General features: G+C 35.0%; 3 protein-coding genes across 4 annotated transcripts in view; 2 read left to right on the top strand and 1 right to left on the bottom strand.

Annotated features, from left to right (window-relative positions):
* Nucleotides 1-3,091, bottom strand: part of LOC111436957 — an 8,589-nt gene extending 5,498 nt beyond the window's left edge. Inside the window, exons 1-5 of one of the 2 annotated variants that reach the window (XM_023074763.1) lie at nucleotides 2,783-3,091; nucleotides 2,112-2,193; nucleotides 1,066-1,169; nucleotides 850-976; nucleotides 243-337 (exon numbers count right to left, since the gene is read on the bottom strand). In XM_023074763.1, the coding sequence (XP_022930531.1) occupies nucleotides 243-337; nucleotides 850-976; nucleotides 1,066-1,169; nucleotides 2,112-2,193; nucleotides 2,783-2,820 (446 nt within the window). In that variant the 5' untranslated portion in view covers nucleotides 2,821-3,091. The remainder of the gene's footprint in view (nucleotides 1-242; nucleotides 338-849; nucleotides 977-1,065; nucleotides 1,170-2,111; nucleotides 2,194-2,782) is intronic. The other variant, XM_023074762.1, reaches the window with a different exon arrangement.
* Nucleotides 3,092-3,818: 727 nt separating this feature from the next.
* LOC111436735 (protein ABCI12, chloroplastic) lies at nucleotides 3,819-7,728 on the top strand. Its single transcript, XM_023074445.1, has 8 exons — nucleotides 3,819-4,365; nucleotides 4,516-4,632; nucleotides 4,759-4,995; nucleotides 5,124-5,288; nucleotides 5,372-5,447; nucleotides 5,789-5,853; nucleotides 6,950-7,138; nucleotides 7,483-7,728. The coding sequence occupies exons 1-7, from the start codon at nucleotides 4,012-4,014 to the stop codon at nucleotides 7,100-7,102; spliced, it is 1,167 nt and encodes a 388-aa protein (XP_022930213.1). The 5' UTR covers nucleotides 3,819-4,011; the 3' UTR covers nucleotides 7,103-7,138; nucleotides 7,483-7,728.
* A 1,124-nt stretch (nucleotides 7,729-8,852) lies between these two features.
* On the top strand, nucleotides 8,853-11,440 carry LOC111436947 (BI1-like protein). Its single transcript, XM_023074748.1, has 4 exons — nucleotides 8,853-9,171; nucleotides 10,078-10,191; nucleotides 10,276-10,433; nucleotides 11,008-11,440. The coding sequence occupies exons 1-4, from the start codon at nucleotides 8,916-8,918 to the stop codon at nucleotides 11,212-11,214; spliced, it is 735 nt and encodes a 244-aa protein (XP_022930516.1). The 5' UTR covers nucleotides 8,853-8,915; the 3' UTR covers nucleotides 11,215-11,440.
* Nucleotides 11,441-12,205: the final 765 nt, after the last annotated feature.

Genomic DNA, 12,205 nt, shown 5'->3' with positions numbered 1-12,205 from the left:
GTTCAGCTGCTGATTTGGAAGAGGTGACTTTTATCTTTCTTGGCTTGGGCTGCATGGGAGTTTTTCTCCTTTCATATAAAAACATATTACCAACGAAATTTGAAAAGCACGATGGAATCAACAACTAACTATCAGAGACAAAGCACAGAAGTCAAATTAACATCAACGTGAAAGTTGGGTAAATAAAATAATTCATCTAACTCCACATATGCACTTGTGGGAAGATAGAAGTAGAAGGCAACCTGGCGACAGCACCCATAGAACGGCCCCATAGACCAATTAAAGAGACATTTCCATCAGCCCGCAAATACTCAACCACAGCTTTCAGATCATCCTTCTGAAAAAGTTTAAATAAGTTCAACATTATATATTGAGGAACGAAAATGGCAATATGCATCAAGTACCCTAAACACAAAGCCAAAAAAAAAAAAAAAACTATAAGCGGCAATCAATACAGCCGCTGTTAAACAAATTTCTGACAAGGAAATAATTGAATAGAGGTGTATTGACTATCCAAAAAGTTTATACCGGCCGACCCAGATCCAGTGTCAAATTACTCTAGCGTCAGTAATAAAGATCATAGAAGTCATGTAGATTATAAAATGTTTAGGGTTTAAATACTAGAGTAGGATTCTGAACAACTCTTGCATGCCACGTGATTGTAAAAATGGTTCTCTGCCATTTAGAATGATTGAACGCTGTAGCGGAATTCTGAATAACTTCTAATAGAAAATGAATCATTCCAGAAAACTAGAGAAATACTCCCCTCATCCTCCCCCCTAAAAAAAAAAAAAAAAAAAAAAGGCACAGAGAAGCTTGAAAAAAGAGGGAGATATCCCAGGCACTTACTTCATTCCACCCCAAAGTGACATGCTCACCCCCAGAGAGTCCAGAACCAGAAAAATCAAGAGCAAACACGGTAATGTTAGAAGGCAGTAATATCAAGGCAGCCTCACTAGCATCTGCTCGACACCCACTGTTGCAAATCAAAGAAGTACCAATCATTATGGAATATGGATCAATTCAGTGAATGTGTGACAGGTATAAATTTTCAGATTAACTCACCTGTTACCATGGCAGTAAATTACACAGGGTAGTGGCTTTCTTTCAGGACTAACAATAGGCAAGTAATGACTACACTGAAGTACATCTCCCCGACTGTTTTTAACCTGCATAATGTTAGGACGGTTTTAACAATACAGAAAACTTTTCTCCATGAACTGTAGTCTACAAAATTCAAGGCAGTAGAGGTCAAGATTGGCAGATGGGGTGGGTGCCATCAGTCTCCAAACGCATAAAAAAAAAAAATCCAAACAAACCAACCAGTCAATCACATTAAAGAAATACTGTAATCTTTTGGTCAGTATCTATCTACATTAATTAAAGATCTGAAAGCTGTAGTCAGATAAATAAAGCAAAGCACATGCACAAGATGCCAGAGGTGGAAAGGATGAAAACTAGACAACAAATCAAGACTTTCAATTCAACAGATCTTAGTTGAAACTTAGATTTTGACTAATCCTGTATAGTTTTGAACTTGAACCAGAATGGGATAGAAACCAAAGCCAAGTTGCCGACTTCTAGGATAATTGGAGAATGGTAAGAGGATGTCCTCTCAAGTTAGCTAGCTTTGTAGTCGAAGAATCTATCCATCCAAGCCTCAAACACCAAAAATTATCTCTACAAGTTAAATCAGTATTTTTCCAAGGTTGGTCTAGGTATACGAAGAATTGAGAGAGAAAGATCAATTACCTCCAAATCATCAAATAATTCTAATAAAAACTTCCTCTGTACATCTCATTATTATTGCTAAGCCTCTACTGGACTTCCAGAATGGAAGTCTCATACGGTTAAAATACTACAAAAACTCCACATCTTAACATGCTCCCGTTATACTTTTTTATTGACGACCATAGAGAAGCTATACAGTGAATTAATTTGAAGTCACAAAACATCCGTACATACTAACTTTATAATTTTGTGATGAGTGACATACTGACTTTTTTAAGTTTTAGTAAAATTTAGCAAGTTCAAAGTAGACATATCTAATAAATGGAGAAATCCAAGCAAATTCAATCGGATGGAGTTTCAACTATGATATGAAATCATACCTCCAGGTCCCTCCTTTGATACAATTTTCCCCTTATTGTGAACTCATCTTCTAGTAAATCATTGTCAGGGTCATATTCAGCTCTGCGAGTAAAATTGAGCAAAGTATTAGCCCATCAGAGTTACCAACGTTAGATTGAAGGAAATGAATAAAACAAAAGTGAAACTAGAAAATGAGAGAACCCATAACAGTTGTCGTAGAGTATTTCCAATGATCAGGCAATAATTACAAAACACAATACCAAAAGAACAAAAACGAACGGATCCGCGTTTCAATGTCATTAAGTAACAGAGATCTCATTCAAGCTTGCAACATCCAAAAAAGGAAATAATGTAAGCTATAAACCAGATGGAACAGAATGATGACAAAATCGAAAGAGAAAGAAATATTTAGATCTCAACCAACAAGCCACGTCCATTCCCTTAATGGAAAACCATGTAGAATTCAGATTTCAGAGATCCAAGTACTAAGATTAGCAAATAGATTAAAAGTAAGAGTTAAATTTCTTAGATACAGAGCAAACCAAATACTCAATATTCAGCTCCAAACATCCATCACTCCCTAGCCTTTCTCGGCATTGCAGCCACGAACAAACACCAAAATCCAACTCTAGAGCTAGTAATTCAAAGAAAAAAGAGAAGAACAAATCTGGAAACTGGTCACAGACGTTACCTGGGGGGACGAATGATGAAGTTGATCAGCTGTTCCATCAGATTCAGAGAAACAGAGACGAAGCAACCGATCTATGCCTCTCTCGAACTGATTCTCGATTTCCTTGAACAAAAACGGATTAAAATAATATGAAATGCACCAATGAAGAAGAGGAAATCAGAAAATAATTATATATTGTCTGATTAAACGAATACAAACGGAGAATCGAAGGTGGCTTCTCTTTTAACTTGCGTTTTTTGTATATACTTTTCCTCGTGTATTGGGCTTTCGTTTTTCGAAGCCGCCTTTCCACATCCGATGTCTACCTGTCACTGTTCCGGTCTCCGTCTTCCCGACTTTAGTGCGCGTGACGACACGAGCAGTAGTGAACGCGTGTGTGCGCCCATCCCGCGAACTGTCGATTGGGCCGGTAATTACCTTATGTTTGGGCTTTTCGGTGGAGTAAAGTGGGCCTTTGGCCCATTTATTTATTTATTTATTATTATTTTTTGTAACTATAAAATAAGTATTTATTGTCTTGCATCTACATAAATTTAAGTTAAAACAAGCCCTGACCCGTTTTGAAACATAATTTGTAAAAAAAAAAAAAAAAAAAGAGTAAATTTTACCCCAAAAAGATTAAAAAAAAAAAAGTTATTTGTATCCCATTTTTAGCCTAAAAAATATCCTTCAACTTTTATAAATTATTTTTACAGTTAGTTTTAGTTTTAGATTGAAATTACTATTTTGTTTAAAAAATATTTTAAATTTTAATTTTTTTTATTAATACCCTTTTAAGGAACACTTTTAAAAATTACAAGATATTTTTTAAACATTTTTTAAAATTAAAAGAATATTTGTTAATCTTTTTAATGCATTTTTATTAATTTAGCTAAATTAATTTGGTTATTTTAATTTTTTTTAGTTCAGAAATTAAAAAAAAAAATCGTCATCTACACTCAAGTGAAATAAAATAAAAAAAAAATATATTTTTAATACATTAAATAAAATTGAAATCGAACCGGCCGGCTCAATCAGATTGTCCAATTTTACTCAGAGGAAGACGACAGGTGGACGAATTTGGGTGAGACGATTTGTCGTCTTATCTACGTTCGAACGAGAGAGCCCACTGAATTGCCGGAGAGCGAATTGCCGCCGTATACCGGGGAAAAATCCGACGGCACCGAATAGTTCGCAAGCTCCCGATTACCAAACTCACTTTCTTCTTCTTCTTCATTGACTCGTCCTCCATGAACGTTCCGTACAATTCTTTTCGAACAGTCACCTATCCTCTTCCGTCCCCCATTCATGTTCCTAAATCCCTAGTGGCCCCGAAATTTACCTCACTTTCAGCCGCCCTAAATTCAGGCAAAGTTGGATGCTGGAAAATCGTCCTTAAGCCAGTGAGGAAGACGTTTTTTATTGTTAGAGCTTCCAAGAGTGATGATGCTGGAGCTGAGAAGTGGCTGAAATGGTTACCGAAGGGAGCTTTAGCCGCCGATAAAGTCTTGCGCGGCATTGCCGGTGCAACCGCCAGCCCCATCAGCCAGTTCATCTCGTCGCCGGTCACGTTTCTTCACTCTGTAGACTCGCGAATCAAATTGGTAATTTCATTTTTGTAGTTTATCGATGCAAAAATCTTGGATAATAAGCTTTGAGAATTGACTAATCATGCTATATGTAATGAATTTATTCTTCCTCTGTACCTTTGTTTGTTCTATGAATCTCGGTTGATTGCTCGTTTTGTTTGGCAGATTTGGCTTTTGGCTCTTGTTGTCTTACCAGCAAGATCAAACATCACAATCCGTTTTGGATTAGTGATTTTCTTGGCTTTTCTATCCATATGGACTCTTCCAACCGAGTTATGGAAGGTACATTTCGATCGAACGCGTTATATGATCCATATAATTCTTTCAGTCAGTGAAAATCAGGGCCTACATTTCATTCCGTTGGATGGAACAATGTGATAACAGTGGAGGGATTCTCTTACTTTCTAGGATCAACTGGGAAGAGTTTCTCTACTCTCAGGAATTTTGTTCATCATGTTGGGGCTGGGTGCAGATGGAGTGCCATCCCTCCTCCAATCAAGAACTCCTCCACCTGGAATGATGGGATTGCCTGAGCTTCCTGCATCTCTGGGAGGTTACTCTTATTTAATAGCAAAACTTGGCCCTTTAACTTTTACGAGGAAGGGCTTGTCAATAGCAAGTACATCAGCATGTTTAACTTTTGTTGTAAGTTGAATATCCTTAGATTTTGCTTTAACACTTCATTTATGGTAAAAGAAAGTGCAACTAAACTGAATTAATTGGCTTTATGTTACCTGAGAGGATCGGTTCGTTTGGTTTGATTGTTCTTGAAGGTCTTCCAAAGTGCAAGTCTCTGCCTCACAACCACAGCCCCCGAGCAACTTGCATTCGCCATTCGATGGTTTATGCTTCCTTTGGTGTATTTTGGCGTTCCAGTTGCTGAAATCACCCTTACACTTTTACTTTCTTTGAGATTTGTCAGTCTGGTGTTTGATGAGGTAAGAGATTGATTGTTTAGTGGCATTCATTGGCTCATTTGTTATGTTTTTGCCATTTACGAAACTTGCCATGTTTCTGCCAGGTTCGAAATGTTGCGTTAGGGGTTGTATCCCGCAGGATAAACTGGGAACTATTGACCACAATGGAGTCGGTTGACGGTAAGCATCGAGTAACAATGCCAACATGCATACATCAAAAGCATAACCTTCTTAGTTGAATACTTGGGTAGCATGGGGAAGTTCTTGTCATGATTTGTAGACGTAGAAATATTAATGTAGAACAGCTTTATCCGAGGAACTTTGGGGCGATATTTTTTCCCCAAAATTTTATTGTGCAAATGCTTCTTGATTTGAAGCATTTCATTATTCAAATTATCATGCCCTAGACTGATAATCTTCAATGTTAACTTTAACGCCATTATGTCACATTTCATTCAAAGTGCTTTGCTTTAAAATCATTATATCATTGAAATGCTTACTTGTTTTCGTTTTCCGTGCAGTTTTCTTTACTTATCTCCGTCGCATTTTCAAAAATATTTTTAGCCATGCAGAGCAGATTTCTCAGGTAACCTATTCACTGCATATAACTGATCATTTCGTCATTTACTGTGTGCAGTCTGTGTTATCAAAAGGCTATGTTTCTAATCATCAATTTTCTCTTGGGACTTCTTTAGATTCTTGGTGTAAATGCTCACCCTTTTTAGCTCTTACCACCGACTGCCACACCCAAGCCCCAAGCATATGCCCATGTGCGGCGCATTGTGCTTGGGGCGTGGGCGTGGCGGGTGACATAGAGGTGCCCCCGTGCCTAGCTCAAGCAGACTAGTCACCCCCTATATAGTACATTTTGAGGTATTTTTGGTTTTTCAGGCATAGACATGATTTTTTTGAATGGTCACACGATCTTTTGACCCATTGGAGAACTCTTTTCGGTTGGGTTTTGCCCTATATATATATATCCTTTCTCTTTTCTCTTCTCTTTTCTCTTTTCTCTTTTCTCTTCTCTTTTCTTTTTACAGAAAACTAATTTCATTTATGTATGAAATTTACAACAGAAGGGCAAAGCCCAACCGAAAGGAGTATTTTTTTTTTTTTTCTTTTTTCGCTATCAAGATGCCCCAAGGTTCTTAGATGAGGTCTTGGTTCATACCCAAGTTAAACTTAATAATTTAGATCCTGATTGACAATCATTTGGTTTTTGTTCATAATAATCTCATTATAAATTAGCAAAAATGGGCCATGAACATAATGCAAGGAATTGAACTCCCACATCATGCCCTCGGTTATTAAAAGACTAGAGTAGAAATGGCTATCATGATCATCTAGAGCAAGAATTCTGATTTAACATGAATTTATTTTGTTACTTGCTTTTAAACTTTCAATTCTCTATTTATCTGTTTATGTTATGGATCTGCTTCCAATGTACTGGTATTAGCTCATTTACGAGTTGATCGATTCCTTAAATTTGTCTTCTTGTAAGAAATCCATACCGAACGATTACCTGAATGTAGAGATGCCTTGAGCTACTGTAATAAGCACCCTAAGAATCGCCTTTCGTTCTTTTAAATTTGTATCTCTATGCCTTTCAGCTCATCTTTTTAAATTTTTGTTGTGTTTTCATATATATCGAACGAAATTTGATTCATTAACTTATGCTGCAGGCTATGATTGTAAGAGGTTTCCGAGGGGATAGCAGCAGTCATAAGCTGTATTTCTTATCAAACTCATCAAGCAGAGTGGCAAATATTCTCTCCCTGTTGTGCCTGATTGGTGTCATCAGTGCTTCTGTTTTCTTTGACAAAGTCATCATCTGATACCTTCATCCACTTTTTGCTATCTAACAATTCGATGTGAGTCTCTCTAACGCTATCTTAGGTCCCGTTTTATAACTATTCGAAAAATTTGCTCGTTTCCCTCCACAAGTTCTTGGCAAGCTTTTCACCTTATTTAAAACATGATCATCAAATTGAGTCTAAATGTTGGATTTTATGTTAGTATATGAGTTCGTAAATTCCCATGAAACTCACGCAAACGAACTAAAATATCGATTATACCAACTTAGATTTCTACTCTACTGTAACATACGTTATACCGACTTGATGCCGTCGACTTTAAACGTCTTATTACTATCGCGAGGCAAACATTCTCTAAATTGATGGAACTTTGAGGTGATCTTTGATTTTTGGTTTGGCAGGTGGAAATAAATGCCCATCTCTTCAAAACCAGAGATTCATAGTTCTCTAAAGATTTTTGGTATATGGGCATGAAAGTTGATTTGGTGGATTCAAATCATACACGGTTTGAGAGCTCAGAAGGGTGTTCTGTTCCTCTGCTCCCTTGATTGTAAAATTTTGAAAGCGAAGATCTTTATTAATTTGGTAAGACAATGGAAAATTCTGTCTTAATCTAGGGAAATAATATGTTTCAAAATCTTTTTTTAGGTGGAAGCAACAATTCAGGCCTTTATTTTATTTTATTTAAACTCGTTTGTTAATATTTTGAAATCTTAGTTTAATTTTTGTCAAAATCTTTGTCCCAAAAATATTCTTAAACCTTTCTCAATAATGCTCTTAAAATTAAAAAAAAAATACTTTTGTTCATGAAATTTTTAATAATTTGTTCCAAAAATGAAATACTTTTAAACACTTTTAAAAAGTAAAAAATATCGTCATTATTGGTACCACTACTCTTTAAAAATTTATGGATATTTTTCAAACAAGGTAGTATTAGTAGGGTATTTTTGAATTTTTTTGTTTTTTAAATGAAGGATATTAATTAAATTTTTAGGGTATTTTTGAAACAATATTATAAAACTTAGGAGTATTTTTGAAACAAATTACTAATGGTTTCCCTCCGAAACCAACCATAAAGATATTTTTTAGATTTTTTTTTTAATAATGTTTAAGAATATTATTGAAACAAATTGATATATTTCTTTTATTAATTTAGTCATAATTTTTAAAATAAAATACAAGTCTACTTTTTTCAATTTTCCCAATTTTTAAATTTTGAGTTAAAAAATATGTGAAAAAAAACAAAGTTGTTAAATAAATATGAACTAAGAATAAATAAATAAATATGAAAGAGAAATGGGGCATCAAATTGACTTTTAATTGCTATTAATGTAATTAAAGACAAAGTCGTCGTGTGTGTGGATTTAATTTATAATTTAAAAATACTTCTAATAATTTTTAAAATGTTACGAATATTCAAAATATCATAAATATTTGAAATAATCACATTTTTTAGTTATTATTTTACCTAATATTATTGAATTTATTAAAACGTTTTATATTTTTTTAATAGAAATTATAACGAAAAATGAAAATTATTTATAAAAAAAAAAATTCTTTAAAAGGAATAATTTATTAGTAAAAAATTCAAAACTCAACGATGAGAATTGAAATGAAAAGTCACCGTTAAGTCACGCGTGAAGATCTCGACCGTCAGAACAATACAGCAACACGCAGTTTTTCTTTCTATCCAACGACCAGAAGAAGGCTGTGATGCTCAAGCGTCACAAACTCGTCACTTGATCAAAACTATGACTCAGTCGGCATTCTTATTGGTGATGGTGGTGGCCTCCCAAAAACACAGCGAGAGAATTTTCGAGCGAAAAACGAAGAGATGTACGGGTACACGGGCGTGAGTAACAAGGGTGGAGAAGTAGACCTAGAATCAGGGGAGACCTTGTATCCAGGTTTGAGCTATGGCGAAAATCAGCTCCGATGGGGTTTCATCCGTAAGGTGTACGGAATTCTTGCGGCGCAGATCGTTCTCACCACCCTTGTCTCCTCCGTTACCGTTTTATACTCTCCGATCAACGACCTTCTCCGAGGAAATTCTGGTCTTCTTCTGTTCCTTTGCTTCCTTCCCCTAATCTGTAAGTCAATCATTTCGGAATCGCAGTCCAATTGTCGCTGTTTTATATTCGTTAATCGGTTCTGAATTTTCTTTTTATGGTTCTTGGCGGATCAATTTTATTGTGCATTTGTTTTTTTTATTTCATGAATTATGTGGATCGGAATAATCACGGCTTTTCCTTTTCGGTCTTATGAAATTGGCGTCCTTATTTTCTGTAGATCAACGACAAAAAAAATTTCTTCAATCATGTACCTAATTGTTCATGTACTCTGAGATTCTTTTATTTGTTCAGAAGAATACTTGTGGATGGAATTAGCTTTTACTTCATTTTGAAGCAAGAGCAACAAATCAAACGTTAATGACGGAAAAAAAAAATCAATTTTCATCCTAAACTTTCAATTTCATCCGATTTCACTTCAAACCTCAAACTTGGACAGCGTTGAAATCTTAATCTACACTAATTCTGGATATTCTTCGGATTTTTTGGGGTTAAATTTGTGAGTGAATCAATGAAAATTGAGTAGTGGGTCAAACATGCAACATGCTTATGAGTTTAGGCTTCAATTTGATGATCATGTTGAAATCACAGGGTGAAAATCAACAAATGACAAGTTTAGGGGTCCTTAAAATTTGATGATCAAATGGATTCCGTTATAGAGTTCTTGCTTCTTTTATGAAATGATTTGAACAGTCTTCCATAAAAATAAATCTTAAATGCTAAAAACAGTTATAAGTTCAAATATTTATCATGATTCATCATTGATTTCCATTATTTGATATAAGGGTAATTATCTTGTTGAATTCATCACTGACTGGTGGACCATTTCTAAAAAGCTTTCTGATTCTATCTATTACTTCATGTTGATTCTTTCGTTTGAGTTAGCATCATAGTTCAATATCTTTCAATAACTCCAAATCTTTGCAGTATTATGGCCAATGTACATTTACAGGCAGAAGCACCCTCTGAACCTCGTCTTCCTCGGACTTTTTACGGCTACACTAAGCCTCACGGTTGGCGTTAGCTGCGCTAACACTGATGGTTAGTATAAGTACAGTAAATTGTTCAGCCTTGCTGATTAGATAGTAAGCATGATTAATTGTGATTTTGTGATGGTGCTTGCAGGGAGGATTGTGCTTGAAGCACTAATTTTGACCTCAGCTGTTGTTTCTTCCTTAACTGGGTACACATTCTGGGCCTCAAAGAAGGGCAAAGATTTCAGCTATCTTGGACCGTTTTTGTTTACTGCCCTAATGATCCTCCTCCTCACTAGCTTCATTCAGGTCATTTACTGCCCCTTCACTACTACTTCATAGTCAACAGTGGTTCTAGTGACTCTACTTCTATATTTTTTACTAGCACCTTGTCAATGCCAGGAGGGATCCAGAAAATTTTATATGGAGGGGTAGAAATTTTACAATTTAGCTTAGCTTAATCTAGTGGGAAAAGTTGAGAGAACTCTAAAATCTTATGTTCCGTTTGATAACCATATGTTTAGTTTTTAGACTTCGAAAATTAAGCTTATAAACACGAGCACTACTCGTGTTTGTTTGTTCTGCTACTTTTTACAAGGGTTTCTAAAGTTCATGTTAAAGTTTTGAAATCTAAAGAACTAGTTCTTAAGAACTTGTTTTTGTTTTTCAAATGTTTCATTTAAAAACGATGAAAACCTCAGTAAACGAACGACATAATTTTCAAAAACTAAATGGTTATAAAACAGAACTATTTTATATAATTTTCTTAACCAATTGTCCTTCTTCCTTTGCTTGGAATTTGTTCTAACAGAACATCGATTGAATCATTAACAACATTATCTTCATAACTCTTAAGTGTATGATATGTTGTCTCGTATCGTAGGCATTCTTCCCTCTGGGTCCTACTTCCACAGCAGTTTACGGTGGAATTGGTGCGATAATTTTCTCGGGTTACATTATATATGATACGGACAATCTGATCAAGCGTTTTACATATGATGATTACATATGGGCTGCAGTCACTCTGTATCTAGATATCCTGAACTTGTTCCTGACCATTTTGCGGATGCTGAGACAGGGAGACAACTAGGTGGACAAAGTTTTCTGTACCTCAATTCAAGCTTCCATCGCTCATATATGTCTGGTTGAAATAATTGTTGGTAGAAAAAGAAAAAGAAAGGAAGGTACATAATACTCTGAAGGATTTTCATGTTGGCTTTTAGTTTTTATTGTGACTGAATGAAGTTTGATAATTTAGTTCAATTTGTCCACCTAAACTGTGTTACATATATCTATATATATACCTTGTTTGTAAATTAAGCATTTTCATATGTTTTGTCTTGCTCGGCTGCTGCTTTGTTTTCTTGGGAAATATGATTAATTGGCGTGAAGATTGAGAACTGCCCTTGTGATGTTCGATGGTGTGCTGTAATTGGAAAAACGATAATTTAGCTCAATTCTTCTGAATTCTTACCCTTGAAATTTCAGCTCTCTTCTAGCAAGTTTTTGCAATCAAAATGATTCCTTCAAAAGAATAGTTGATCGGTATTCTTTTGATACCAACTCTAAAAATTTCTGTTTATTCAAAATTTTGACACGAGCATATACTAAATTAGTTGAGTCATACGTTGACGCTGACCTCGCCAGTCCAGGTGAACCACCTGTTCCCACTAGGTCGTCCATCCTCCAATACCTGGCCACAATATATGACTCAATGGCAACGTCAACGACTACATCAGCAAGGGGTGGGCAATCTCCAATTTTTTTTTCCATTAGACGAATTATATTTTTCGTCATGTCTTTGTCCTAGCCACGTATTACGTGTAAAAGATATATAATATTAAAATTTAAATTTTTAGAAATAATGTTGTAATATTATTTATTGGATCTAATGTTTTACATATTTAAATGTAAATTATATTAGAAAATATAAACATTTCTTTAAAAAATCTTTGAAACAAATATGTATATATATATTAAAAAATGAAGGAAAAAAAAAATTATGGAAAACTCGAACCTCCATGATTATCGTGGAAAATTCCTGTGTTGATCTTGCAAAAATAAATGCGGTTAAAAAGAGA

Source organism: Cucurbita moschata, unplaced genomic scaffold, assembly GCF_002738365.1.
Source record: "Cucurbita moschata cultivar Rifu unplaced genomic scaffold, Cmos_1.0 Cmo_Scf00060, whole genome shotgun sequence".
NCBI lineage: Eukaryota > Viridiplantae > Streptophyta > Magnoliopsida > Cucurbitales > Cucurbitaceae > Cucurbita > Cucurbita moschata.
The sequence above is the reverse complement of the archived record's forward strand: the minus strand, read 5'-3'. Positions and strand labels throughout refer to the sequence as shown.